Consider the following 27,443-nt stretch of genomic DNA (forward strand, 5'->3'; position numbering starts at 1 on the left):
GTTTTTTTTTTTATTATAGTAATATGACTTATGAATATTAGCAAAAAAACACTAGCCAGAAAACCGAACCATTTGCATAAGGCTGGTCTCAAGAAGTTTTATGTATGGGACAAAACGTTCAGAAATTTTTACTTCATTTTGGAACGCTCTAACATACAACTGTATTCACTAAACACAAAACTGTCAAAGAACTTTTTTGAAAGCGTTAAGTCATCTTTAAGTCGCAGTATATAATGACAAGATGCATTTTATAGTAATTTATTGTTATTCGCTTTTTTATATATTGAATAAATTTGATTTTGATATATTTTTTAATTTTGTATATATTAAATAAATATATATAAATATATATAATAAGTTGTAAAAATCCTGTCTCTCCATTTTTTTGTGATAATTCGAAAACCGGTTTAAAATGGTTTTTTTAAGTCGGTTTTTGTATAAACCCTAATTGATAGTAACCAAATTTAATTTATAATAACGAACTACGAATTTAGATCGACCTCTTCGAAAAATATGTTTTTTTTCTAAATTATTATTATAAAAGTATTGACTCTATATACTAATTACTGTCTACAGTGATTTTAATTATTATCTAAAACTAATTTATATGTAAAAAGTATGAAGACCGCTGAACTAGATTGTATGTTGCTAAATCGCGTTGAATGATAATCTAATCTAGGAGAAACCTAGATTAATGACAATTTATATTACTTAAAAATAATAATTGTCTTTGTAAGTATAATTAAAGTATACTAATTAAGATTGAAAATAATTTTTTAAAAGCAGATAAATATTTTCTTATTTTTTATTGATAATATATAACTAATTAACTGTGTTAATTAGTATAGGATGCATTCATTGATGTATTAAGTAAAAGCGAAGGAGTTCAAGGTCGCAGATAAATCATTACGCAATTTACAAACATCTCGGATGAGATTTGGAGTGTTGATGAACTCGATCGTGAGTTAAGTCGTTCAGCGAAGCGCCGTAGTGGGAGTCGTTAATAGCCAGAATGCTACAAATATTAGCAAGAGTTTGAAAGCAGTCACCGAGCTGCGAGGCAACTGGGAAAAAGTGCGCGAGCCAATTGACATTTTTTTTATAATTAAATTAAATGATATAAAATCCAATTGCACGAGTTGAGAGAACAACGCTGAACAGGAAACGAGAGAATCGTGCATCGAAGTTGTGCGAGCAATTGCTGTGAAAGGATTTGGAGGAAGTCAAGAGCATCTAAATAAAGCAGTAATCGCAATGGACGAGTCGCCGTGTCTGGAAAAGGGCTTCGTTCAGAAGCCGAAGGAGTTTAAAAGTTTGATGAACCTAGCGGAACGAATGCCCGTTGATATCGAGTTCCACGACTTGTGCTATACAATACCGCAGGGCAGAAAAGGTCAGAACAGACTCCTTTTTTTATATGTAATAATATTAAATTATCCAAACAATAACATTATAATTATTTGAAGTACATAAAGTTATGAATCAATTGTATTAAAAAAAATCTATATATTTTCCACACCAATATAAATAATAAATTATTAAATACATTTCGAGAACAAAAGAAAACTGCTATTGTTTTAATTCTGTTTTGGAGCGTTACTTGTACAATTTTATGTTAATTAGAATTCACTAACCTTTGACACCAAGTTCAGGGAAATCCGCTATTTAAAATCGTTTTCAGTCTTGAAATTAAATTGTAGAAGAAAAAAAAGCATCAATTAAATTATAATTTGCGGAAACACGGAATTTCAATTGCTTTTAATTATGGTATGAATAATTAGTATATTATTTTTGCTGAGAAAAATAATTGTCGTTGCTGTGTGTCACCATATCCAGTTGATTGACAGTTTTCAAGTGCGCGTGTTTTATTTCATTAACAATTATTGTCAAACAAAAATACTTGTTTTTCTTTTAGAAATATCTATAATTATTTCATAACTATTTATGTTTTATATCTAAAATGTTTTGTTTGATTTTGAATTGCTTTCAAAAATTTATATTAACTTCTGTGTTTCATTTATCAAATTATTTGCGAAATACTGCGTTTCCATAACTCTGTTTATATTTCATTTAACTGCAGTTTTGTATTATTTGTTGTTGTTATCTAAAAGATAGATATATGGCGTAGCAAGGCTAGCAGATGTTTTGTTGTATCTAACTATTATTTTTACAATTATTTTTGTTAATAGAATGTATAACAAACTATGTATAAGAAACATCCACAAAGTCTCTTAGTCGTGAGCCCAGTTCGATACACTTGGGGACCAAGCGTAAAGAATAGACATTTCTATACCTTTTTGTGTACTCCTAATTCAAATCCTTTTATAAACACATAATATTTCCACGTAGATTCGTAATCGATCCTACTTTTCATATAAACAAATCCACCCAAGCCGAATCCCGTGGGAACGCTTAATCATCAATACTCCCAATCACAACTCCCATGAGTCTCTTCAAAACCTTTAAGATGAACATAGTCTTAGCAGAACCTCGTAAGATGAGCATAGTCTCAGATGAATCTTAAATCGATCAAGTAACGAATAAAGTTATGTAAAACCAAACGAATTTCATTAAAAATTCTCAACATCTAAGACTCCACAACGACAACACCAGACAATATTCCACTTTGTCCAGAATTTTATCCCTGGGACACTACAGTTTGTTTTGATGTATTTGAATTTAAATGTTTAAATTTCATACAAATAATTTTCATTGGTTTTTCAACAAAATCTAATCGTTATAGAATATAATTATATAAATTTTTAATTACAATTGAAAATAATTAATAGAAATAACTTAAGTTCGAAAAATCGCATAACCAATATCATCATAGTTTCGAGTACACAGTTTCGATTTATCGAGTACAGAGAAATTTAATTATAATATAGTTAACTAAAAAAATAATGTTTCGAAGTTATGTTATCAGGTTGTTATTCAAAAGTATTATTACTGAATCAACATTTTTCTTAGATAAACCACTGATTAATCATGCAAAATTTCTTAGTCCTTGAATTATTTCTATTTCTGTTGCACTTGAATTTATATGATTTGTAAAGAAATTGGATCCACAACTCTACGCAGTGGGATTTCTTATTCAATTTGATTGCTTTTTGCACATCTTTTTATACATAAATTTGCACTTGAATTTATATGATTTGTAAAGAAATTGGATCCACAACTCTACACAGTGGGATTTCTGATTCAATTTGATTGCTTTTTGCACATCTTTTTATACATAAATTTGATATAAACATTGAATAATATGTGTACTGTACAAAACCACAAATAATAGCTCGTTGCAGTGATTCATGCGGCTTCTATTTCATACTTGTTTTTATGTAATTCTATATTTGCAATTAATATTATTATTATTGTTAAAAATATTTGAATGATTATATTAATAAAAATGTATATAAATGAATTATAGTATACATTATATTAGTTCATTAATAGATCTGTACAAATTGTGATACTATTTTATAGTGTCCGAAATAATTAAATTTTTGAATTGAAAAGTGAGTTTTGGTTAATACAAAATATTTATTATATTGATTTTTTTAAATAATGATAAATGCGCATACTAGAGTGCACAACTGCAATTCTTAATCTATGAGTCTCGTTAATGTTTATTAGGTCGTGAAATGACAGCTGTCACCTTTCGCCAATGTGGGTTGCAGTACAACTACAAACAAATATGTTGGGTTATGAGGCAAAAATATTGAGAAACGCTGGTATACAAAATTAATCAAATGCTTGTTTGAATTAGAAATTTATTATATTGAAAAAAAAAAACTATTGTTGTTTAGTAACCATAATTACCGATATATTGTTATTTTGGAATATTGCTACATAGTAAGGATTTGCAATGTAGAAGGGCCTACGAGAAAAAGGGGTCCTGGCTTTGGACAAATGGGGACCTTAGACCAATGTTGCGGATGGGCCCGATTTATAGCTAGTTTTCATTTTTGTATAATTATATAAAAATAATATTTATTAACTTTAAAATTAAGGCCAAAGAAAAAAATAACACAGGAGAAAGACTGAAATGCTTCGTTTGATAGCAGAAATTGGACCGTGGGCTTAAAACAAAACCGTAATCAGTAAACCACTAAAATTTTATTAATTAGAACATCTAGTTTATTTACAATAACAATCCTATTTTCCCAATAAGTTGATGAAACTATCAATTGAAATTGCATCAGTGAGAACTGGACAATTAGAGAAACGAAAAATGGGAGTAGAACAGTTTTCTATTCTGTTGTGTAATTTTCATGCATTTTCGATTTTCAATTTGCTTATGACGGCATGCGAATAGCAAATTCAGTTATAAAAGTGAAATTCTCGGATGAATAATTGTGTTGTTGCTTTTAGGTGCGGATTGCTTGCAGAAAACGAAACATGATACCGATTTTTCTTTTTCCATAGCAGGATCAATTATATATAGATGTATAGGATCCAACAGCCATGACCAACTTTACTACGTAGAAATAATTACCGTTTGTGCGATGTAACGGTAATTCAATTGATGCTCTGGTCTTGATAAATAAAACTTTTATTAATCTTTTAATTTGAAAACAATATTCATATCAACATAATTATATTTAGTAACTATCAGTTTACATTATCAATAGTAAAAAAATCATTTATCAAAAAATTCAATAACTAGGGAAAAATTCTTGACAGCTGTCACCTTGTGTCAAAGCAAGGAGCTGGTGAATTAATTTTATTCTTTGGGGCGATGTGCAACTACAAACAAAAGTACGCCTTTATAAAATTCATTATTATATTAATAATAACATTTAGTGCAACAATAAAACTGCATAATAAAAGCTGCAATCATTTCTAAAAGTCAATAAGTTCAAAATAATAGTTATAACGAATTAACTTTAAAAAAATATTTGGAGAGTCGATTGCAACAAACTACAAAGTTGCAACAAAACGCAGAGCAAATCGATTATTGGGATTGGAAATGCTCACTTTTATTACTTGCAATAATATCTGCATGTAATAAAAGTACTTATCCCTGACATATTTTTTGTTCATTTTAAAATGCGTTATTTTATCAAATTGAATTGGACCCAGACAGCAACAATCGAAGTGAAATATTTCAACTAAAATATATTTTACTTATTTAAAATGAAATATTATGTAATGCCAAAGAGAATGCACGTTTATATACTTATTTTAAAATAATTAGATGCATTTCTTGTTCATAGTCACATTCGTAATTTGTTCTCTAATAACGTCCTGCATTTAAAGCAATTATACTTACTTATAGGCATATGCAGTTGGAAATAATAATTAATTATTATCCATATTGTTTTCAATTAAACCAAGTGCATAATTATTTATAATTTCTATTTTTCACCGTTTCCTTTTGCATCATTGCAACATAAAAAAGAAACTATGCTTTTTTTTTAAATATAATTAATTTAAACAATTACTTTTTTCATAAGGTCTTGGAGATTTTCATCTATATACAGTGGAACCTTGCTTAATGAGTTTAATGCGTTCCAAAATTTCCGGATTTTTACTTGTATGGTGAAACATATTCAAAAATATACATAATATGTGTACACAAGTTTTAAACATGATGTGGTAGGCGCGCAATCTGGGATCGTCACTCATTATGCGAAACGCGAATCATTTTTCATATAATTCATTTCTCTCGTTAAGCGAAATGCTCGTTAAGCGAGGTTCCACTGTATTGGTTAATGAATTGTAGTTATTAACAATTTTCATTGGATAATGTTATGTGATTTTAATGAAACGGATATATTAGCAGGTAAAATGAGCAGGAAATTGCGATTGTGCAGTGTTTCCAAATAGACAAGTGGAAAACATTTTTATTAGATTAACGTGATTGTATTTTGCACGTGACGAGACAGGAAGTTGCGTTCCGTAATGAATGCAAATGGGACTATGATGGTTTATAAATATGCAATTGTATTGATTAAAAATAAATACTTAACTGGTACACGCTTTCGGTAAGCTCTCTGAAAATAGAAACAATATCCATTTAAATCATACCAACATGAATATACATAGCATATTGTGGTAGTTGATCAGATTTTTGCACAGTCATTGTTAATTTAATTGGATGGAAATAAATTAATGTGACTAGATGAATTAATTAAAAGTAAAAATAATTAAATCAGTCTTACCAATATTACTGTTAAAAAAACTTGGCTTCATCACTTTTCATAATTAGCATAAACCAATTAAATCATTTTGATGTAAATTAATCACGATGTTTTTGTAATTTCACTTATAATAAAATAAATTATTTATGTTGATTATTATATATTTTGTGTTATATCAAGAGCGGCCAAATGCGAAACGATTTTCGGTCGATCAGGATGAGTCCAAAAAAATTGATTATATTAAAAGTGACGTTAGTAAAACGAGTTAAAAAATTCATTTCAATAACTGAATTTGGAATATTTTTTTAAGAGAAAAGTCCATTTCAATAATAAACAAGATGTGTCAAAGCAAATATTTCATCCTTATGTTTTCTGTCAATTATTTAGATGATATTAAAACTATGATGAAACGTGACTTGATTACGTCAATTACATACTTAAACTATTCTTATGCATTTTTTAATAATTTTCAATCACTTTATAACAATGTAAAATGTATCTCGCAATTTTTTTGTATTCATAAATTATGTCACAATATCACGTATTATTCTAAATTGCTTAAAAAATTATTAAAATATATAAAGGGTGTCCCAAAATTAACGCAAGATTTTTCTATTTAAAACACAGTTTTTAGAGTTCAGGTTGTGATTTTTTTATTGAATCATAAAATACATAGGTTATGGTTATTTATGAAATAACACATCGGGCAAATGGCCTCCACAGCTTTGCTGGCACATATGCACTGTCTTATCGAAATTTTCCATGACCATTTTGCATAAATGTGGCTGAATTTCGTTGACGCAGCGTTTAATTTTCTCCTGTAATGCACGGGTGGTTGTGGGATTGTTGACGTAGACCTTTGACTACAAATAAACCCATAAAAAGAAATCTAATGGTGTTATAACACAAGATCTAGGGAGCCAATTCTGATCACCAAAACGAGAGAGTACACGACTAGGAAATGTCTCTTGCAGTAATTGAATTGTTTCACGGACTGTATGGCATGTGGCACCATCTTGTTGAAACCACATGTCGTCTATATCAATAATATCCAACTGAGGCAGAAAGAAGTGTGTTATCATATCGCGATATCGAGCACCAGTAACAGTCTCGATGTCTCGATGTAAGATGTCTCGAGCTCAAAATCTGCAACCTGGGTTCTCCGGCAATTTTGGCGATTAACAAAGCCATCAAGGTGAAAATGTGCTTCATCGCTTAGGATGATTTTGCTCGAAAAATCAGCATCCACTTGTTGATGCTTAATAATCCATTGAACGCCCCATTTTTACTAACCATAACCTCTCAGCTATCAAATTGTTTATTTTTTGGGGTTGTTGTTTTGGGGTTAATTTTGGGATACCCTTTATAAAAAATGTATTGGCCTTTAAGCTTTGTAATTGACGTTAGATATTTATGGTTATACTCAGTCAAAATCAGTGGCGTGCTTAGTGACAAAACTATTATTCATATTTTATGACCCACCGGTGCGTCATGCCGTCGTCAACGTGTTAAACAATTTATTTATTATGTGTTGATCATTTTAGCAAATTATCGACCATTTTTTATTTTTTTTTTATTATGATGTTTGTTATATACATATAAAGTATGGTTGCATTCGACAAATAAAGCACATTAATTTGCAGACAATAATATTTTTGTTTTCTTGTGAAATCTTGATTGGTATAATATAATTCTTTTTAATCATTTTATACTTATTTTTTGGAAACAATTAATTATATTTGCTAATTATTTTTATGCTATAATTAAACTTTCCAATAACAAATTATAAATAAAATATTTTTGTTTTTAAAATATTTTCAATAACATTGATTTTGGGAATATATTTACTCTCGGAATTGGTAAATCCTGTTGTTGTTACGATTGTTACGACTTGCACGCGATTTGAATAATTTTGAGGTTACTCGAAACCCAAATTTGGATTGCAAAAGGCCGATTTTCGTATTTTGTACAAGCCCGAAAATGCATACGTGAGTTCCATTCGGATCGGTTTTGTAGTAAAGATTCATGTCTTTTATCGTTGCGTCATTCGACATAGATCAACTGAATAATAATGCTCAGCGTTAAAAGCAATTACAAATTTATTCAGTTATTATTTAATTACATAAGCTAATTACTTTTGCATTCTGTTCGCTTCACTACATTGATTCTTGCATACTGCTTGCAATAATAAATAACAATAATTTTTTAACGTACAACTTTCCTGCATTTAATTGAATCTTGATACATACATTAATATAATGTTTAATGTAATGTAAGATAATTATATTTTTAAATTTTTAAAATTTTCCCGACTTACGAACAAATTCGATTTACGTACAACCCTTTGGACCGGAACTAGTTCGTAAGTCAGGGAATACCTGTAGTATGTAATTGGTGCATTTTAAATTAAAAATTAAGAGTATTTAATCAATCATCAGTAGTGTTTAATATTATCCAATGTAAGCTTACTATTTCATTTAATATATCAATTAACACTAAAGTTATGTCAACTGTCAAATAAGCACCAATAGATCATAAAAAAAATAAAGTTTCTTTCATGACAGACTTTGATATTCAAGTTTATTTTTTTTATATGATTATAATTTTATTCGCATTGAATTAACTAGAAATGAATTTGCAATAAATGAAAATTAAATGTAACTTTCAATTTGAGATTTATTAAGCGAACATCTATTTCCTGAAACTTTAGTAAATGTAAACCTTTCTATTTACATTAGATTGGTGGAACGGTAGATAATATTAAAATTATTATTAATTACATATTAAATAAATGAAAACTATCTTTCATTTATTAATGTTAATTACATAATTCTTTAATAATAATAATTTATTGGCCAAACATGAATACATAAGAAAAAAGTATATTCTATACATAAATAAATTCTAACATAAAATTAAAAATAACATACTTTATTTCCTTATTAAAATATACTAGCTTTTTGTTATATTTTATTAAATTCAATTTGTACTAATTATTAGTGTTGGCTAGAATAAAATATTCATTTTCGTATATTTATAATTTTATCTTGTAGAATTACTTAAATGTAGCAGCACAATTACAATAAACTAATTATGCAACTAAACAAAACAAAAATTAATCATTATATATCTTTTGTAAACTGATCATTCTCAATTTATTCAAACAAAGTTAGAGACAACGTAAATCGTTAAAATCTTAATAATGATGTATGGAGTTTCCACTTTCGAACAGCTTTGTTGCGTCCAACCGTTATTATTACAATTATTATTGTTAATATAGTTAATATTATTATATAAACATATACATCAGCATAAAGGAACCTTCACCGTCAGACCGAATGTAACATTCGCAGACGCAGAATAGGCAGTTTCATCGAGACCAATCACTGATGAGAACATCGCTCATATTTTCAACTGGGGACCAGAAGCGAAGCGTCTTATCAAAACCGTGCTTTACTCCTCAAACTCCCACCCCCTTGCTTTGTTAATTTTATACGTAGAATAAGTATTTTTAAATAGTCTTAGGAAGAACATTAAAGAATCAAGTCGTATCGATTATGTTAATAATAAACCGAAAGTAAAATTCTGTCGTGTCCCAGGGATGGTTATCTGGACACTGTGGGATATCTTCTTCTGTTGTCTGTTGTGGAGCCTTAGGTTTGGTAAATAATAAATTGAACGAGTTTTACTTTTGGTTTATTATTAAAATATTCGATACGACTTGATTCTCTTGCGTTCTTCCTAAGACTAATTACAAATCCTTATTCTACGTATAAAATTAACTAAGCAAGGGGTGGGAGTTTGAGGAGTAAAGCACGGTTTTGATAAGACTGCTCCTATACGGATTTTGCCAATTCAGCGTCTGGTTGAAAATATGAGCGATGTTCTTTCAGTAGCTGGTCTCGATGAAAATGCTTATTCTGCGTCTGGTTGAAAATATAAGCGATGTTCTTTCAGTAGTTGGACTCGATGAAGGCTACCTTTATGCTGATGTATATATTTATATATGGTGACTAAGAGACACTATATTAACAATAACAATTGTAATAATAACGGTTGGACACAACAATTCGTTCAATTTATTATTTATCAAAAATAAGGCTCCACGACAGACAACAGAAAAACATATTCCACAGTGTCCAGAAATCCATTCCTGGGACACGACAGCTTGTTCGAAAATGGAAACTTCATACATCTTATACATCTGATTACTGTTTAGAAACTAATGCGATTTTCGACTGTATATTTACCTATTTATTCGGACTATAAGACGTGAACGGAATGTTTTCTTATATTGACTTAGCAGTTTTAATTATTCCTCTTGTTTTCTCCATTCTTGAATCATTTTCTCTGTTGGTGGTGAACCCAAATGTCTTTCTGCTGCTCTGTTTCCATATTGTTTTGCATAATTGATCTCATTTAGTTTATTTGAAAGTATTTCTTGTTTTCAAATTTAGGGACGATTTATTGAAAAAGTCCATTTTTTCTATATAAAAAAGGTGCGTCTGAAAAATACGCTATGTAAATATATCAAAATTCACCTTCTTTTTAAAGAAAATTTATCACATAATTTATAATGTTCAATTCAGTGTAATTGTGTGCAATGTTTTGTAAATCTGAGATTTTTTCTAGAAAATAATATTAGAAATTTAATTTCTTATATAATATCAAATATTAGTTTCGTAACCTTTACTATTAATTACATTTACAATTCTATTTTAAACGACATTATAGGTCATATAAGAATAAATAATGAAGTAATTATTTTTTCTTAGTAGTTCAAGATTTTCACAAGGAAAAGTTCAAAGGTACATGGAGAAAATAGTGAATTAATATCAATAAATTGAAGGTACTTTTAATTAATGTTAAATTAAAAACTATAATAAAAATATGATGCTTAAATGCGAGTAACAAAGCCTCAAACTATATAAGAACAACAAGGTTATCAATCGAGATAAAAACTAAATATTTCAGGGAGATCAAGTGAAATTGTCTGAAGAAAAGTATAATTGACATAATTTTGTGTTACAAGTTCCAATGCTGTGAGAAATTGAATGATTTATAGACTCTTTGATTGAATTGATTGTTTGAAAAATAAAACTATAAAAATTATTTTTACAATTTAATTGTTCGTTCAATTTCATGCAAAAATTATTAATATCTTTTAATAATATTCATTTATATAAAAAAAAACAGTAGTCTAAGTACAGCAGTACCTTGCATAGTGCGGCTTCAATTAGTCCGGAGTCAGTGTAGTGACAAATATACAGAATATTATTTTTTACATACATTAATGATCTTTTATTTTTTCAGTCGGATACTTTTGTGCTGTTTATTCTTACATTAGTCGCTTAGTCCGGGATATTGGCGGATATTTATTTGATTATCTGAAATTCACACTATACATATAAATATAATACAAAAAACTACTTCATTACATGCTTGTTAGCATTTAAAAATTATTTCGACTTAAAAAAAACCATTAATTAAAAAAGTATTTGCAAAACTCTTGACATTTACGCAAACTTCTTGTTTTCTTTTTGTTCCTTTCATATTTATAGAGAACCGATTATATGATTTAATATATAATTTTCGTTGGTCTATAAATATCTGGTCTATAATTGCGGAAGTAATTATCGTTCGTTTTCAATTAATTATTATGCATGTAGTTTTGCAAATAAGAAATCAATTTTAACTTGCTAGCAACTTCTTTTTTTTTATCATACTAAAGATTTTTGTTGCTTCTATTCTAATTTATTTCCTTTTTTATTTTGCAGATGAAAAGAGAATTTTGAAATGTATCAGTGGCAGTTTCAAGGCCGGACAACTGCACGCCATAATGGGTCCATCTGGTGCTGGAAAAAGCACACTTCTAAATATTCTGGCAACGTACAGGTATGACTACTTTATGAAATTTTATTGGAAGCAATTGTTGTACCATAATTTTTTGACTTATAATCTTCTCAACAAAAGAGAATCTTGACATATTATTTTTTACTAATCGGAAACCAGAATAATGGATAACTTTAAAAATAAACTGCAGAAAAATGGACTAGACTGTATAAAGAGAAAAAATGATCATTTATTTAGAAAAAAACATAATTGTTTATTAATTTTTTTAAATTTATTTTTCTCAATTAAAATTTTTAATTTTTATAACCGGACTATAATAAATCCGGACTGATTGAATCCGCACTATGCGACAGTACAATTATTAATATTGATTTTATGGAAAGTCGAAAAGTATCTGTAATGTAAAATTAGTAAAGTTATTTACTTCTATAGTATATTATATTATGCAATAGGATCAAAACGTATTATTTTCTAGATTTTGACTGTAAGCTTTTAATTAATGTTTGAAATATTGTAATAATCATTCCGTTATTTGATGTAATATTAAAATGTAACCACTATGGACACATAAATGAAACACAAGTACTACCTATGGGTCAAAATGACCCGTTTATTAAATATTATTAAAATTAATTAAATCGATTAAAAAATACAACAAATTATTAATTTTTACAAAAAATACAGATTAATTATTATTATTTAATCAATTCAACATCATTTAAACTGATTTTATTGCTCAAAATAGATTGGCCAATTTTTTTTGAACAAGTAGAACAAATTGATCTTTCGAATATGTCACAAAACGTTGCTGTTTTCTAGTCACTCATACTTGAACAAAAACACCTATTTCTTTCTTTCTTTGGAGCAGGAATTTTAGTGCATCTAAACCTGCTTTAGTCTTATTGTAGAAATATATGATATCAGTTTTGTTTTGTATTATCATTCATTACTTGTGGTGCATACAGAACCAAAGTTATTTCACTTTAAATTCCAATTGTTGATGATATTTCAAGAACGTATTTACTATAGACAGGTCACTTTGATCCGAAATACGTTCTACTACATCTGTGTAGTACTTACGGGTTAAACTACTTATAAATAATGGATATTTTAACTTGTCATTTATATGACTTATTATTATTTATCAGGTGATCAATGTTATTTCCAATTACGTGACATTATTTATTCAAATTAATTTAAAAAAAAATCATTATTGATGATGCAGCGAATTCCATGCCCGTTTGTTTTGTCCCGTAAAGTACCTTCATTCTACTGTTAAACTTTCATCCAGAAAGTAACGATAAATGTTCGTCATTTATCTAGTTACTAAAAATGCGTTGTTAATAACCTTTCATAGTTTTTAATTTATTTCAAGTATTAAACACTTTCAGATAATTTTGTTTATTTACGTTTTCCAATAGCCAATTACATATGCACGCACGCAACACGCGGCGTTATATAATCGCGTTTCCAATTTCAGTAATTACCGTCATTTTTCAACAGCTTTTTCGCTCGTGTTGATTTTTTTACTAAGTAAGTAATGGCAACAATTACATTTAAAAATTAACGTCCTGAATAACTATGGACTATTGAATGAATGTATACGTTGAAACATCTCATATCCAATTAAATAGGTTAAAAACAATTTAGTCTATAAAAATTATCAACATTTTACGACAGGTATTCCCAATATAATGTCGCCGCTAAAAACATAATTGGATATGCAATTACTTGGAATGATTCAGGAATATAAATTAGTTTTCTTTATAAAAACATACTCCAATTATTCTCATGCACTTCAAGCTGTAAGAAATGGCGAATATCAATGTGTCCATAAATTGTTGTTTGAAGCTAGTGCTTAATTAAGATTTAATTACAGTAACATATTTTATTTTCTTTGGTTTTTATTTTAAAATAGTAAATTCCTTTCTTTATAATTTGTCTAATAAATTAATTTATGTAACGTTTTGATTAAATTGTTTTTCTCAATTATATTTAGACCAAAAGTCAAAGTATAAAATATTTAATAAAGTTTCTCAACTCGAAACTTTGAATTCATTAAATTTCATTCAAGTAATTTTGATTATAAACAAAATATTGCATATAAATATCTGTCATTCGGAAACACATTTCATGAAATGAGCTTTGTAAATATAACGTGTTTGGAATTTATAATACAAATATTTTTTTTATATGTATGTTTCAGTCAGTTTCTCTATATGGTAGATAGTACGTGAATGAATTAATAATTGTTTTACAAGTTGTATAAAATATTTCTTTTTAAATGCTAGTTTTTCAATTTCAAGAAATAAATTATTTACAAATCTTGAAAGATCCAAAGAGATATAGACCAAGTTTTTCTGCCCTCAATATCTTTAGTATTTAAAGTTTACGTTTTCATTTTCGCACGTCATCTGGAATCATAAAAAGCAATCCAGTGTTAAAAGCACATTGCATATAATTATGCAGTGAAATAAAACTGGTTTAATACACGCAAATGATTAACATCAGAAATCCGGATTCACAAGGAAACAAAAATTTATTTGAGCAAAATAAAAATAAATTCTAAACAATTAGTACACATACAAGTCACTTTTTCTCCGGTTTATTTATTTTTTTGTAATATTTAATTTCTCGATTAGTCTGGTTTTAAACTGTCCGAAATATTGGCGGAACTAGTTCCGTTCCAAAGGGTTGTTCGTAAGCCGGGTTAATTTTAAATATTTCAAAATATACTTATCTTACCACACTTTATCATAGTTTTTATTTAACATATATAATTAAATTCCGTATTACTGACTACATAAATTTGAAAGAATAGATTAAAATAAACAAAATATTTACTTACAAATACTTTTCAATGTAGAAATCACAAATAGTTAATAAAAAATGATAAAAGAAAGAAATGCAACAAAACAGATAGCACATCTTTAAAAAATATTATATTTTATTAAAGAAATTATCAATTTTTGTTTGGACTCTTCATTTTTTTGTCACTATATATTTCCTTGTAACAAGTTAGAGCTTTTAGAATTTTGTTCGTAAGTCCTGGAGTTCGTAAGTCCTATACTTTGAATGCTAACATCTTAATGTTAATTGAAATTACTGGTTCTATGCGTAGAAAAATAGTTTGAATATCATTATGTTCGTTTAAATATCATTATGTACATTTAAGAAGGTCAGATAATAAAAAAATCTTGTTTATTATTCGGTAATTATAAATTATATTTCCTGTTGGATGTTAAGAGTGTTTTGGTAATAATAATGTAGATGTGACAGACAAAATACAGATGTTTCATTAAACACACTCATCCAAATATTTGTATAGTATTTAAGGTATAATTGCCGATAAATATCGAAGTTTGCTGGTGTTTTGATGCCATTTACTATACGCTTTTATTGGGAAAATAGCATTGGAAAGTGAATATAAAAAGAACAGAAATGAAACTATTCGTGTTAAGTAGGTTGTGTTCAAATCACACATTATTGCACATTGAAAGTAATAGTTTCAATTAATACACTTTTATTAATTTAAATTATTTGTTTGAGGAAAACAAAATTTATATTTTTATTACTTTATAACATACAATAATAAACAATCTATAAAAAAAATATAATGTCAAGGTAATTTAACACTTATAGGTTATATTATAAAGAGAAGCCTAATCAAATTTGAACTAACTTAATATTATTTATACAATTAAAACAATTAAAATCAGCTTTATCAACGTAAGGCAAACTAAATACGTTAAACCAGCGTTTTCCAAACTGGGAAGCGCGGACTACTCCAAGGGAAGGCGCGAATATAAGTCACATTGAGCAATTTTCCAAATGACTGCTAAAGTTTTATCTATTTTATGAAATGTACTGGACAGGGGCCAAAATGATTAAATATTGTTAAGGAAGGCGTACTAATATCAAGTTTGGAAACCACTGTGTGGTTCTGATTTAACCTCAATTATATACAACAAAAACAACCTAACCTAATATAAAAATAATAAATTAGTTTTAATTGTCAGTTTAATATTTTGGATTTTGTACACAATCTAAGCAAAAAAAAATAATCGATAACATTTTCCATATTTTATAATTTGTTTATAAACTAGTCTTACAGAAGAACTATAAATTATTATATGCTTTCAAATTTTACTTAGAAAATGTTAATTTATTCATCGAGATTACCATTCTATTCTATTTTTAATTGATAAAGTTAGATATAAAATTAATGTATTTTTTATAATACAAATAGACATTGTTTAATCAAAACATATGACTAATGTTGTTTATATTTTAAGGCAAGGTCAATCATTTATTTGCGAATAATTAAAAACTAGTTATTAAAAAGATAAAATATGATAAATGTAAACATTACACATATTTTTATATTTAAATGTGTATTTATTATGAAAATCGGAACGCGTCGCGACGCCTGGATGTGCGTTCAGAGTTGAACGGACTTTATTAACCTAGTTTTTAGAAAAGGCAGTAGCATAGTAGCTATATTCGATGTGCGAAGAACATGCAACTGTCGACACGCCATCGGCTCAACAATCTTGCATAATCGATCGAATGCAAATTGCAACATCAATATTTCCGCATATTCTCAACGTCTGTAGTTGTGGTACTTCCAGGATCCCACCAAACAATAAGCCACCAACCTCAAAATGATTTTTAATTGCAAATAGAGAAAGCCATGAGGTTTCAAAAGCTGTCCATCCATTACGTATAAGCATTTTACTAACGATGATCTCTTGCCTTTTGTACGTTGCATGGCCTTTTATGTTATTTTGTCTCTCGTCTCTTTTCCAGATTATCCGGTTCCACGGGAAACGTTCTGGTGAACGGAGAGCCGCGCAATGTACGCAACTTCCGGAAGATATCTCGATACATAATGCAGCAGGATGCGCTGCAACCGCTGCTCACCGTCCAAGAAATCATGACCATCGCTGCAGATCTCAAACTCGCCAAAGACATAACATCCGAAGAAAAACAATTAGCAGTAGGTACATTAAATAAATAAGAATTTAACCGCAAATTTTCAAAATTTAATTACTACAAAACAAACAATAAAATTTAATTACTACAAAAATATAAATTTTTCTATTTTTTCAACTTTTCAACAACAAAAATATAAAATAAGAAACTATTATTTCTATAACTACTAATAACTTAAACAAAATTTGCAAAATATTAAACAGTTTATTTATTTATTTATTTATTTATTTTTAAAATAAAAAATTTACAAAATAAAATTAGCATACAAAATCAAATGATAAAACTAAAGCATCTAAAATCAGTAAAAAAAATATAATTTAAACATTTGTATTGAATATCCTTTTCAAAAGCAATAAATAAGATATAATTTTTAATACATAACTTGTCTACTTGTTCAAAATTTTCTTATTCTAGATACAATATTTTCTGAAGAATATTTGTATCTCTCTCACTGCTCGTTCTCAACTAAATTATTTTGATTGATTTCTGCAATTATTAAAAAAATAACTTTCAATTTTGATTTCTTTCAATGTGCTTCTATTCGGAGGAATTTTAAGTCAAAATATTATGTTTAATTAATTAATTAATTAATTAAATAAATAATGTTTATATATTAATTCCAGTATAAACATTTTAAAATCTGTTTACGAATTGTTTAAATTTATTTAAAAATAACAACAAACAACAATTTATATTCAAATATAAGTTTTTTTTTTAAAACAACACATTTAATTTACTTGATGTATATTTTTATTTTCAGATCGACGATATCTTGGACACATTGAGACTCACAAAAACCAAAAATACCATCACAAATTTACTCTCAGGCGGTGAACAGAAACGTTTATCAATAGCTTTGGAGCTTCTAAACAATCCGCCAGTTATTTTCTTAGATGAGCCAACTACGTAAGTTTATTTTTCTTTGAAACTGGAATACATTATAAAGCTTCCTGTATCTTGTTGTTGGTTTTGCTAGAATGATTAAGTCACCAAAAAAAAATGCATTATAATCCAGTTTGTAATGAGCAATAAACATTAAACAAAGAGTCGGCGGAGGAGTGTAACTCAATTTCAGAATGTAATTGCTTTTGTTCGGAATGATGAATAACGAAGAACGAAACTTCCTCGTTCTACTCTTGAGACTCAGTCACATGAAACTGGTTATAGACTCCACACACTAAAAGTAATTAATGAGAATACGTTTTCTTTCACGAAAACAGTATATTGAATATATTTACAATTAAAATAGTTTATAAATTTTAAATTATACTTTAAACTGGTTTATATATAAGAAAAACATTCGTTACAGAAAGTTGGTATATTCATTCATATTATTTATAATTTTCTGTAGTTTTCAAATGATTTTGAATGAAATGTATTAGTTCTACTATGTCACAAAATATTGTTGAGACTATCATACGTGTCTGCAGTATGTTTAATGCTAAAACCTGATTCATTTATTGTAGTTATAATAGTTTTTTTTTTCTTTAAAAAAAATATAAGTACAGATTTTATGATACATGAAAAGTACTTAATTCTTTATCACCTTCATAAATAATTACATAAATATCAGTTTTTTTAAATTATTACTTCTTTGTATCATTTTTCATATAATTTATAGCAGAGATTCTCAAACTTTTTGGACGGCGACCCCCGTTGTCATATTTTTTTCTTGAATCACTTCTTTATACTATATAATCTAATTTTTCTTATACACTTATAAAAATATAAAGGACCTGTGTGTCATCATTTTTTTTTACAACCCCCCACTTTGAGAATCACTGGTTTATACTATATGCTCTAATTTTGTTGTTAGTAAATTTCTAACTTCTGGATTCACATAAATTAAAATTGCTAATAATAAATTATTTGCCAATATTTCTATCTAATATTATTATTTACTCATGATGTATTTCTCGCGCTTTCGTTACTTTCAATTACACAAATGAGGTCATTTATGCAATCGAAAGAAACTTCATCCCAGGTTACTATAGTTTATTAACATTGTTGTTTTGTATTAAAAAATAAATGCAATGAATCAACGTAATACGGATATGAAATTTCCATTAAATAACAAAAATGTATGCAATTAATCTTCTCCTAGAAATTAACACTAAAATCATAACTACTAGAGACAACCTCGTTAAAGAATATTGCAAAGAACGATTCATTTCTTATTCAAATTATTTACAATTAATATGCAAATATGCAAAATCGTTCATTACACATACCCATTTTTTCCTCTCTTATAATTTCAAGGATAAATTAACAAAATTTACCGTTGTCAATATTGAATTCAATATTTGACTTGCCACTTTTTTTCCCCAAAACCCAACAGAACTTAATGCATTTGTCCATAATAAAAAAAGTGTGTGATTAAATAATACGCGGAAGAAAATATAATGATAACTATTGTTTGCTATTTTCAAACTGCGAGAATTTTCAAGGAATTGCGATGTTCATTTAATAAGATTATGTTTATTGAGAAATAATTTACACTAGTAAATATTATTTCTGCATTTTGCGGCGTAGTTTTTTCATTCTTAGTCATAAATATGATGTATCGATAATTTATGAAGTTTTCAAAAACAACACACTGCTAGATTACTTTTTTATTCACATAATAGTATACATTGGCTAAATATATGTTTTATAATGCTTTTGACTTTCTACAAATAAATACATAATTTAAGCTATTACATAATAATTACATAATTAGATTAGATAAAAATTAAAATCAATTATGTTGTTGAAACTTAAAAACCGCAAAAAAAGACATGGCTGTGTAAGAAAACGATAATTTTTGTATAAAAATATTTTTTTATATTTTAGTGAATCCAGACTAATCAAAGTCGTACTAAGTAAGGTATTACTGTATATAGTTTGATTGAAATTTAATGATCATTACGAAAATTGAAACAATTAATTCACTTTTTCTATCTCTATAGTCATATTCTTTGTATATTTATTACATGATCAGATACCTATAAAAATAGTCTCCAATTTATTCAATGATTGATTAATACGAGACATCGTAAAATACTTTGACCTTGACCAATGCATTTAGTCACAGTCATCAGATTATAACTAATTACCAAGTTATGAATTTGCTTATTTGCTCAATTATCCGAGTATTATTTAATGACGGTACATAGTTTACGTTTCGAGTTATTTATAGGAGAAAAAAAAATTCAAAACTATTGAACACATAACATAATTTAATTATAGTAATAAATATCTGCATTCAAAGAGCAATTAAATAAGTATTTCAATTAATTTTGCAATGTTTTACTTATTTACATTTAAAAATGAATTTTCTTCGAAATCAATGAAATGAAAATATAGCAAATTATCTATTATATGTTTGTATGGTTAAAATATTTCATTTGCAAATATATAGAATTTCTGATCTATCTTTATGCAGATGCCTTTCCATTTCAGTCACGTAACGTACTCTTCCGCCTCTTTCTCATATTTAGTCCTCTTATTTTCCTTCTTGAGAACCACTCTTTGTTAAATGCATTTCCCATGGTTGTCTATTTTAATGAATTCCTCGAACATTCTATTCATATCGCCATTTCCTACATTTCATTTGTACTTATGAGATTATTTCAGAATTGTCTGTTTTTAATATATATACACTGTTTATTATAACTCAACAGTTTCCTATCTCTGAACGTAATTATCTCTTCCTCATACGTAATATAGCCATAACATAATAACTGTTATCTTGTATTTTCGTTTTACACTTTTCATAACTAAATATGAATACTACTTGACCTATAAATGTAATAGTAATCAAAGTGTAAACCAATTCAACAAATTCTATAATTGTTCATACGTATTTTACATAAGATTTATTAGTTTCCGAATAATTACTATAAATCTCAATATTTATATTGATTAAATATTCATATGCATTATTCAATAATAATCAATTATACTGAAATAATTTTTATTTGTTTTTAATGCGGATTCTACTTCAGATTAGATACTTTTAGTATCTGTAGAAAGTTCTTCCAGTTTCAACACTTTTTGTCTATAATGACTGGTTTTTGAAGGACCACTTAACCGAAATTCCATTGATTTAGTATTCAAGTGCGTCACATTAACTGTTTTGGTAATTATATAATAAATTATATAGCCTAAATTTTCAGATTTGCTAACATTAGTATAATTAAATTATTGTATGTCACTTTGTTTTTGATTTGGATATTTGAATTATTGTTGTAATAAATTGAGAATATAACTTGTCAACGAATAATAAATTAATGTCTATTTATAGTTTCATTCAGAAAACATTTAAAATTGTAGTTTTCAAATGACTTATAGTAAATTAACAATAATTTAAATTCATTATTTTTCAGAGAATCTCATAAATAATCATCATTTGGAGCAATAATAAAATTTGTTTATTTCACTGTTATTGAACTGTGTGTTTAATTTCTGTTTTAGAGGATTGGACGACCTTTCCAGTAGTCAATGTATACAGTTGTTGAAGTCTTTAGCGGAAGGTGGACGGACGATAATTTGTTCAATCCACACGCCCAGTGCAAAGATATTTTCAACCTTCGATAATGTGTACATCTTAGCAGATGGACATTGTGTTTATCAAGGTTATGGACCTGAAGTTGTGGGTTATTTGGATAACGTAGGATTGCCTTGCCCGAAGCACTACAACCCCGCAGATTTCAGTAAATATTACTTATCAATATAATAAAAGTGTAACATAATTAATGCTGTTTTAGTTATTGAAGTATGCAGCGGGGATTATGGTGACTACCAAGACATTTTGGTGTCGCAAGTGGAGAATGGTCAATGCAATAGTTATTACAAGAGGAATATACTGGATGAACAGATCAAATCCAAAGAAAGATATGTCAGTGAAGAAACTATACAATCGGAGAATGCCTCATCATTGGCACAGTTTAAAATTATTTTATTTAGGATGTGGTTACAGATGTATAGGGATAAGGTATTAAATTTTGGTTATATTTTTGTTGGTTTTGTATATATTTTTTTTAATTTACAGACATATTTATTGCTACGATTCGTGGTAACTTTAGCCATAGGATTACTGATAGGTAATATATTCTTGGGGATGGGACAAGATGGGTCCAAAACGATTTTCAATTTTGGGTTTTACTACACATGCATCATAAAATTTCTATACATTCCCATGATGCCAGTTCTTCTCTCATGTAAGTACTTAATTTGTCAATATGATTTAAATATGATTGAAATGTTTCCTTCAGTTCCAGTTGAAATTAAGTTATTGAAGCGAGAATTTTTCAATAAGTGGTATCGCTTGGTCCCATACTTCTTCGCTTTGACACTATCCACAATTCCCATTACGCTGATCCTCGGTGTGATCTACGTAAGTCTAGTCTATTTCCTCACCGATCAACCCTTTGAATGGTACAGGATAATTCAGTTTTACGCCGTCTGCATGATGACGGCTTTAATCTCCGAAAGTATGGGCTTGCTGATTTCCTCCACATTCAACATTTTGGTAAGTAAAACGAAGCTGATTCACTTATAAATAATACTATGTTCCATTGTTTTATAGAACGGAATGTTTCTTGGACCGGTATTGGCAGTTCCTTTGATGCTCCTCGCCGTATACGGAATGGGTTATGAAGACGAAACGCCGATACCGATCATCTTGAAAATTGCTATGCACTTCAGCTTTTTACGATACTCCTTGCACGGAATAACCACAACGATGATGAAGAACAGGGCGATTTTACCGTGTCCGGAGGACGAAATTATCTGCAAATTTCGTGATTTGGACGAATTCGCCAAATTCATGGGACTGTCTCACGGGATTTACTGGCTGGATTTATTCGCTCTCATCTTGATATTTGTGATATTCCGTTGCAGTTGCTTCTACCTGCTTAAACAACGCTTGAGACCAAACAAAGCCTTCAGGACAATTCACTTCCTCTTGAAATCTCTCAAACTACAATTTAATTTACCCATTTGATTCTTGCGAATATTGTTAGACTATTTAAACGAATTTGTGATTGTAATACTATTTTTTTTTGATATAATTGTTTAAATAAAGCGTATTTTATAAATAATCGTGCTGAGTTAAAACCTAAAGAACGGAACGAAACGGTCACTCGAGTTGGCGACTTTCAGATCTTTTCCGCACAGCGATTTGTATTTAGTGTAGCCGCAAGGTTTGTGCTTCGGACAACCGCTGCATGGACTTCCAATATCATAAAGTGGAAGACCTATGTAATTACCACCTGGGGAGTAGTTGCAAACTAAGAGCAAATGGTGCCACTTCTTATTCACTTCAGGTTGCACCCAGATTATATCATAGAATTTTCCGTGTTCTGTAATATTTGGTTTCCTTTCATCTGAGAATGGGTTGTCTGTGGTGTAATAACTCATTGCACAGCCCAAGGCGTCAGTGTCTGCCCAAGTCATCTGAGTATAATGACCAACTTTAATAGGACCCCTAAAAATATAAGTTAAATCAAACACATGAGAACTGTAAAATAATCACAACATACCTGTCTTGCGTTTCTCGAACCCATTCCTTCTTGAAAATCGTAACTTCATCATACCAATATTCTATAAGATCGTGTAATGACTCCTTCACATTTATATTGTCATGAGTACTGTTGATGAATCCCAAATTTTGGCCGACGTGTTCATAGTTTTCTGTAACAAATCAAAATAAAAATATCTACACATACAATAGAATAAATGCATCATTAATACTCATTAAATTCAATTGTAATTGTTTATAAAGTGTAAAAAATATGTGTTAAATTATGCACAATCATAGTAACAACAAACAAAAGGTGTTTGTTATGAATGGAAAGCTTTTTTCCACTACATTTTCAGTTATAAGCAAAAAGTTGATTGTTATTATTAACTTCCAGTCATAACAAATAATTCAAGAAGTCTATTAATGATTAATGATTGTTACTCTTTATATAATTATTGTTGAACTACTGTTTCAATAATCATTTTTATAACCAAATTGCAACAACCATTAAATAAATACATTAATAACTTTCCATCCTTTCGTTTTAATTTTATTTAATAATATGTTTTGAAATTGAATGTAAACATATTTTAATTTAAATACTAAACATACGTTGATTTAATATATTTAGTGTTAATTCTGAAGACTTATGTAATTATTTTGGATTTCATACTGCAGAAATGCATGTTTGATCTTTCAAATTGTTTACCTTGGAAAAAGAGTTAATAACGTCCCGGATATCATTTTGAACTTAAATAATTCCTTTTAGAAGAAATTTAAGTTACATTACAATACGCATAATTAAAAGAGAACCAATAATATTAATAGAGAAAAATATATATGTTTTTAAAAACTTATATTCAATTAATTCAATGAATTCTGATAAAATTTTAATATATTTACATTTCAAACTTTTCATTATACAGTTACTTTAGTTATTATTTATATATTTTTTCACCAAAATTTCCAGTCCATATAAATGCAAATACTTTGAATATTTTTCAATTCATCTTTGTTGTTTTTTTCAAGGAAGAACAATACTTGTTGTAATCGATACCGAAAAAGTATAATAAAAATAACAGTTATTTAATATCGTTATTTCATATTTTCTATAATTTTCACCAAAAAAGGATTTTCAACATAAAATATGATCTGTCTTAGACCTTTGTACATCAATACTTTCACCAAGTTAAAATGAAATAAAACAACTAAATTAATATTAATATACTAACTAAAATACATTATACCACAATCCTATAAATTAATCTTGGAATCATTATGTAATTGATGAATTATTGAGTATTCTTGAAATAAATATAAAAGTAGGTAAATGGTAATGTAAAAACTTCGTTTAATAATTTTTGTAATTTAGTATGGACTTTCAAATTTAAATTTTATAATGAAAATAATACTAACAATACATGTATACAAAAATATATAAGAATACAGCGCTTCGATCAGTCCGGATTTACTATAGTCCGGTTTGAAAATTTCAATGCAAGCTCATTTTATGCATGTATTTGGTTCCTCGATTAATCCTCTTTCAAAGAGTTCGGAATATTGGCTGTACCGATTAACCGTACAATATGAGGTATTGCTCAAATGATACTGACACAATTTTCATGTAAATAGAGTAAATTCAAACAATTTGAGATTTATAAAAAAAAGAAGCTGTGACCTCAAACGTTTGAAGGTCAAAAGCATCGAACTTAACGGATCTTCCCGAAAGTGATTCATCTTCCATAAAGCGAAGAAGATTTATGTTCTAAATAAGTTTACGTCCTTCCGCATTGTAAATCTGCTAAATAATAATTTTCAATGTCCTCCAACATTAAAATTATACATCAACAGGCAAAGGTGTATTTAAGAAATATTAAATATTCAATTTATTATTCAAAAGTAACAGTAGTGCTTATTATGTATTGTTGTAAACTAATTACAGGTTGCGTAATTATGCACAGCTTCAATATTTATTGCCTTCTCTGTAATCTCTATCATTATTAATAATCTTTTCCTGCGTTACTTTAAAATACGAACGAATGGATTTAATTTGTTAGGAAAGTTTGTTGTTTATGAAATGCTTTCTTTATCAGTCGGGTTACGTATGTAAATTTAATGGATATTTGTTGTATTACTAATTGTTGTTTCTAATAATAAATATAGTAGTTGTGAATGTCAAGTTACTCATCGATTTACCGTTAATTTAAAATATAATTAGAAGAAAATTTGTAAGTAAGAAGTTTAATTTTTATAAAATAATTTCTTTATCTGTTGAGTTTTATAAACTATATGTATATTTTCGGTATTACCAGATGTTGTTTGAAGTAATAATTATATAACAATTATTGACGAAATACGAAAACATTGAAGAAATGTGTTAAATAAACTAATTGTTTATGAAATGCTTTTCTAATCCGTCGAGTTGCATATATAAATTGTATGCATATTTTCGGTATTACTAATTATAGTTTCAAAAAATAAATGCAGTAGAACCTCGCTTAACGAGTTTTAAAAATGATGGAGCAGGCGCATAATCCGGGACTTCTATTCTCATCGTCACTCGTTATGCGAAACGTCGCTCGTTAAGCGAGTAATTTTTCTTACAATTCAATTTACTCGTTAAGTGAAATGCTCGTTATGCGAGGTGCTTGTTAAGCGAGGTTCCACTGTATAATAATTATGAAAGTAAACTTACTTCTCGATCGTTTAATTAAAAAAATAACAGTGCATTATATTGAATATCCATATTATTTGTATGTAAAGTAATATGTACATGTGTTACTAATTATTGTTTCAAGTAATAAATATAACAATTATGAATGTTTACTTACTCGTCGATCTGCAAATATCGTGATTTAGAGGATCCCCGTTACATGCATTGGCCCAACATTGCGCGATGAATTCCAACTCTTTGCTGTATTTCTATAAACAAGAATAAAAGAAAACAGCTACAATTAGGGTCATGCGATGTAATACTTTTGAGCTTGTCATCAATATTTTTTTTGCGTCGGTTTGCTCCAATCAGGATGTAAACAAGTTTTGTGGCATTCCTATTTGGTAGTAGAATTGTATAAAAGTATATATAATCTAACTTTACCAATGTCATCATCTTTTTGGCCGGAGGCTGTCCGCCGCTTCTTTTCTCTTCCCCCGAAGCCACCTTGTTCCTCCACTGGTTATGCAGATCTAAAGCGTACTGCCTAAGCTCATCGTTCATCGGAATTTCGCGAAAATCTGGGCCGCATTTATTAGCAGGTCCGCATTTCTGGAATCAATCCCATCAAATAAAACTTGGAATATGTGCTTATTCAAAACTATACTTTATTGTCCCTTTCGCAGACCGTGTGAATGTAACTCCTGTCTGTCCCGAATCTGCATGGCATCGAGCAATAAGGATTCCTTAACGTGTGAACGACCCAGCAGACATCAATGATTGTAATCACGAAAACGTAATATTTAAAGACAGACATGTCTCTTGAGGAATCGACGATGTCTTTTTGCAAACTTCCAAAATGCCGCAAACGAATTTACATTTATATACGGAGCTGCTCTTCATTGGTGGGGGCGGCCGTCGTTTTGATTAGATGAAGGAATGCGAATACGAAGCGCACAGAAAAATCCGAGACGAAGAAGTGTTTGGGTTTTTTACTCAAAGCAAATTTGTGCCAAATCAAAAGAATACAACAACAAAAAAAACATAAATTAATTTATGCACATGTCATACATATTTAATGAATTCGGAATTCCTCAAATAAAAAAAAATAGAACAATGAATTAATTCCAAATGAAGATAACTTATATATTATTAATAAGCAAACGTTTTGTTATAAGATATTTTTATGACCCAATTGGAATGATCATGGGAAACATGCATGTAAAATGATATAAATGCCAAAGTTAATATTCGCTTAGATTATTAATCGTTTATTATTGACTAGAAAAAAACA

At 28.4% G+C, this 27,443-nt stretch overlaps 2 protein-coding genes across 3 annotated transcripts; one reads left to right on the forward strand and one right to left on the reverse strand.

Annotated features, from left to right (window-relative positions):
- The first annotated feature begins 1,042 nt into the window (after positions 1–1,042).
- LOC108560077 (ATP-binding cassette sub-family G member 1-like) lies at positions 1,043–23,056 on the forward strand. 2 transcript variants are annotated; one of them, XM_017917516.1, is made up of 9 exons: positions 1,255–1,393; positions 11,921–12,038; positions 16,806–16,995; positions 17,752–17,897; positions 21,447–21,685; positions 21,740–21,966; positions 22,024–22,192; positions 22,247–22,503; positions 22,561–23,056. In XM_017917516.1, exons 1-9 carry the CDS (start codon positions 1,255–1,257, stop codon positions 22,975–22,977), a joined length of 1,902 nt encoding a protein of 633 aa, XP_017773005.1. In that variant the 3' UTR covers positions 22,978–23,056. The 2 variants fall into 2 exon arrangements, with proteins under 2 accessions (XP_017773004.1, XP_017773005.1); XM_017917515.1 differs by having other exon boundaries at positions 1,043–1,393; positions 22,024–22,503.
- LOC108560078 (venom allergen 3-like) lies at positions 23,006–26,990 on the reverse strand. Its single transcript, XM_017917517.1, has 5 exons — positions 26,817–26,990; positions 26,594–26,761; positions 26,328–26,418; positions 23,516–23,666; positions 23,006–23,460 (listed from the first exon to the last, which is right to left on the reverse strand). Exons 1-5 carry the CDS (start codon positions 26,964–26,966, stop codon positions 23,085–23,087), a joined length of 936 nt encoding a protein of 311 aa, XP_017773006.1. The 5' UTR covers positions 26,967–26,990; the 3' UTR covers positions 23,006–23,084.
- Between the last annotated feature and the right edge of the window lie 453 nt (positions 26,991–27,443).

Source organism: Nicrophorus vespilloides, unplaced genomic scaffold (genome assembly GCF_001412225.1).
Source record: "Nicrophorus vespilloides isolate i.1.1-1 unplaced genomic scaffold, Nicve_v1.0, whole genome shotgun sequence".
Classification (NCBI taxonomy): Eukaryota; Metazoa; Arthropoda; class Insecta; order Coleoptera; family Silphidae; genus Nicrophorus; species Nicrophorus vespilloides.

Coding starts and splice junctions, on each gene's coding strand:
- LOC108560078 (XM_017917517.1), bottom strand. CDS start 26,966: ATGTCTGTCTTTAAATATTACGTTTTCGTGATTACAATCATTGATGTC. Junction 26,762..26,816: donor TCTGCGAAAGGGACAATAAA/GTATAGTTTTGA, acceptor GATTGATTCCAG/AAATGCGGACCTGCTAATAA. Junction 23,461..23,515: donor GTTCGAGAAACGCAAGACAG/GTATGTTGTGAT, acceptor TTATATTTTTAG/GGGTCCTATTAAAGTTGGTC.
- LOC108560077 (XM_017917515.1), top strand. CDS start 1,255: ATGGACGAGTCGCCGTGTCTGGAAAAGGGCTTCGTTCAGAAGCCGAAG. Junction 12,039..16,805: donor AATATTCTGGCAACGTACAG/GTATGACTACTT, acceptor TCTCTTTTCCAG/ATTATCCGGTTCCACGGGAA. Junction 16,996..17,751: donor CCGAAGAAAAACAATTAGCA/GTAGGTACATTA, acceptor TTTTATTTTCAG/ATCGACGATATCTTGGACAC.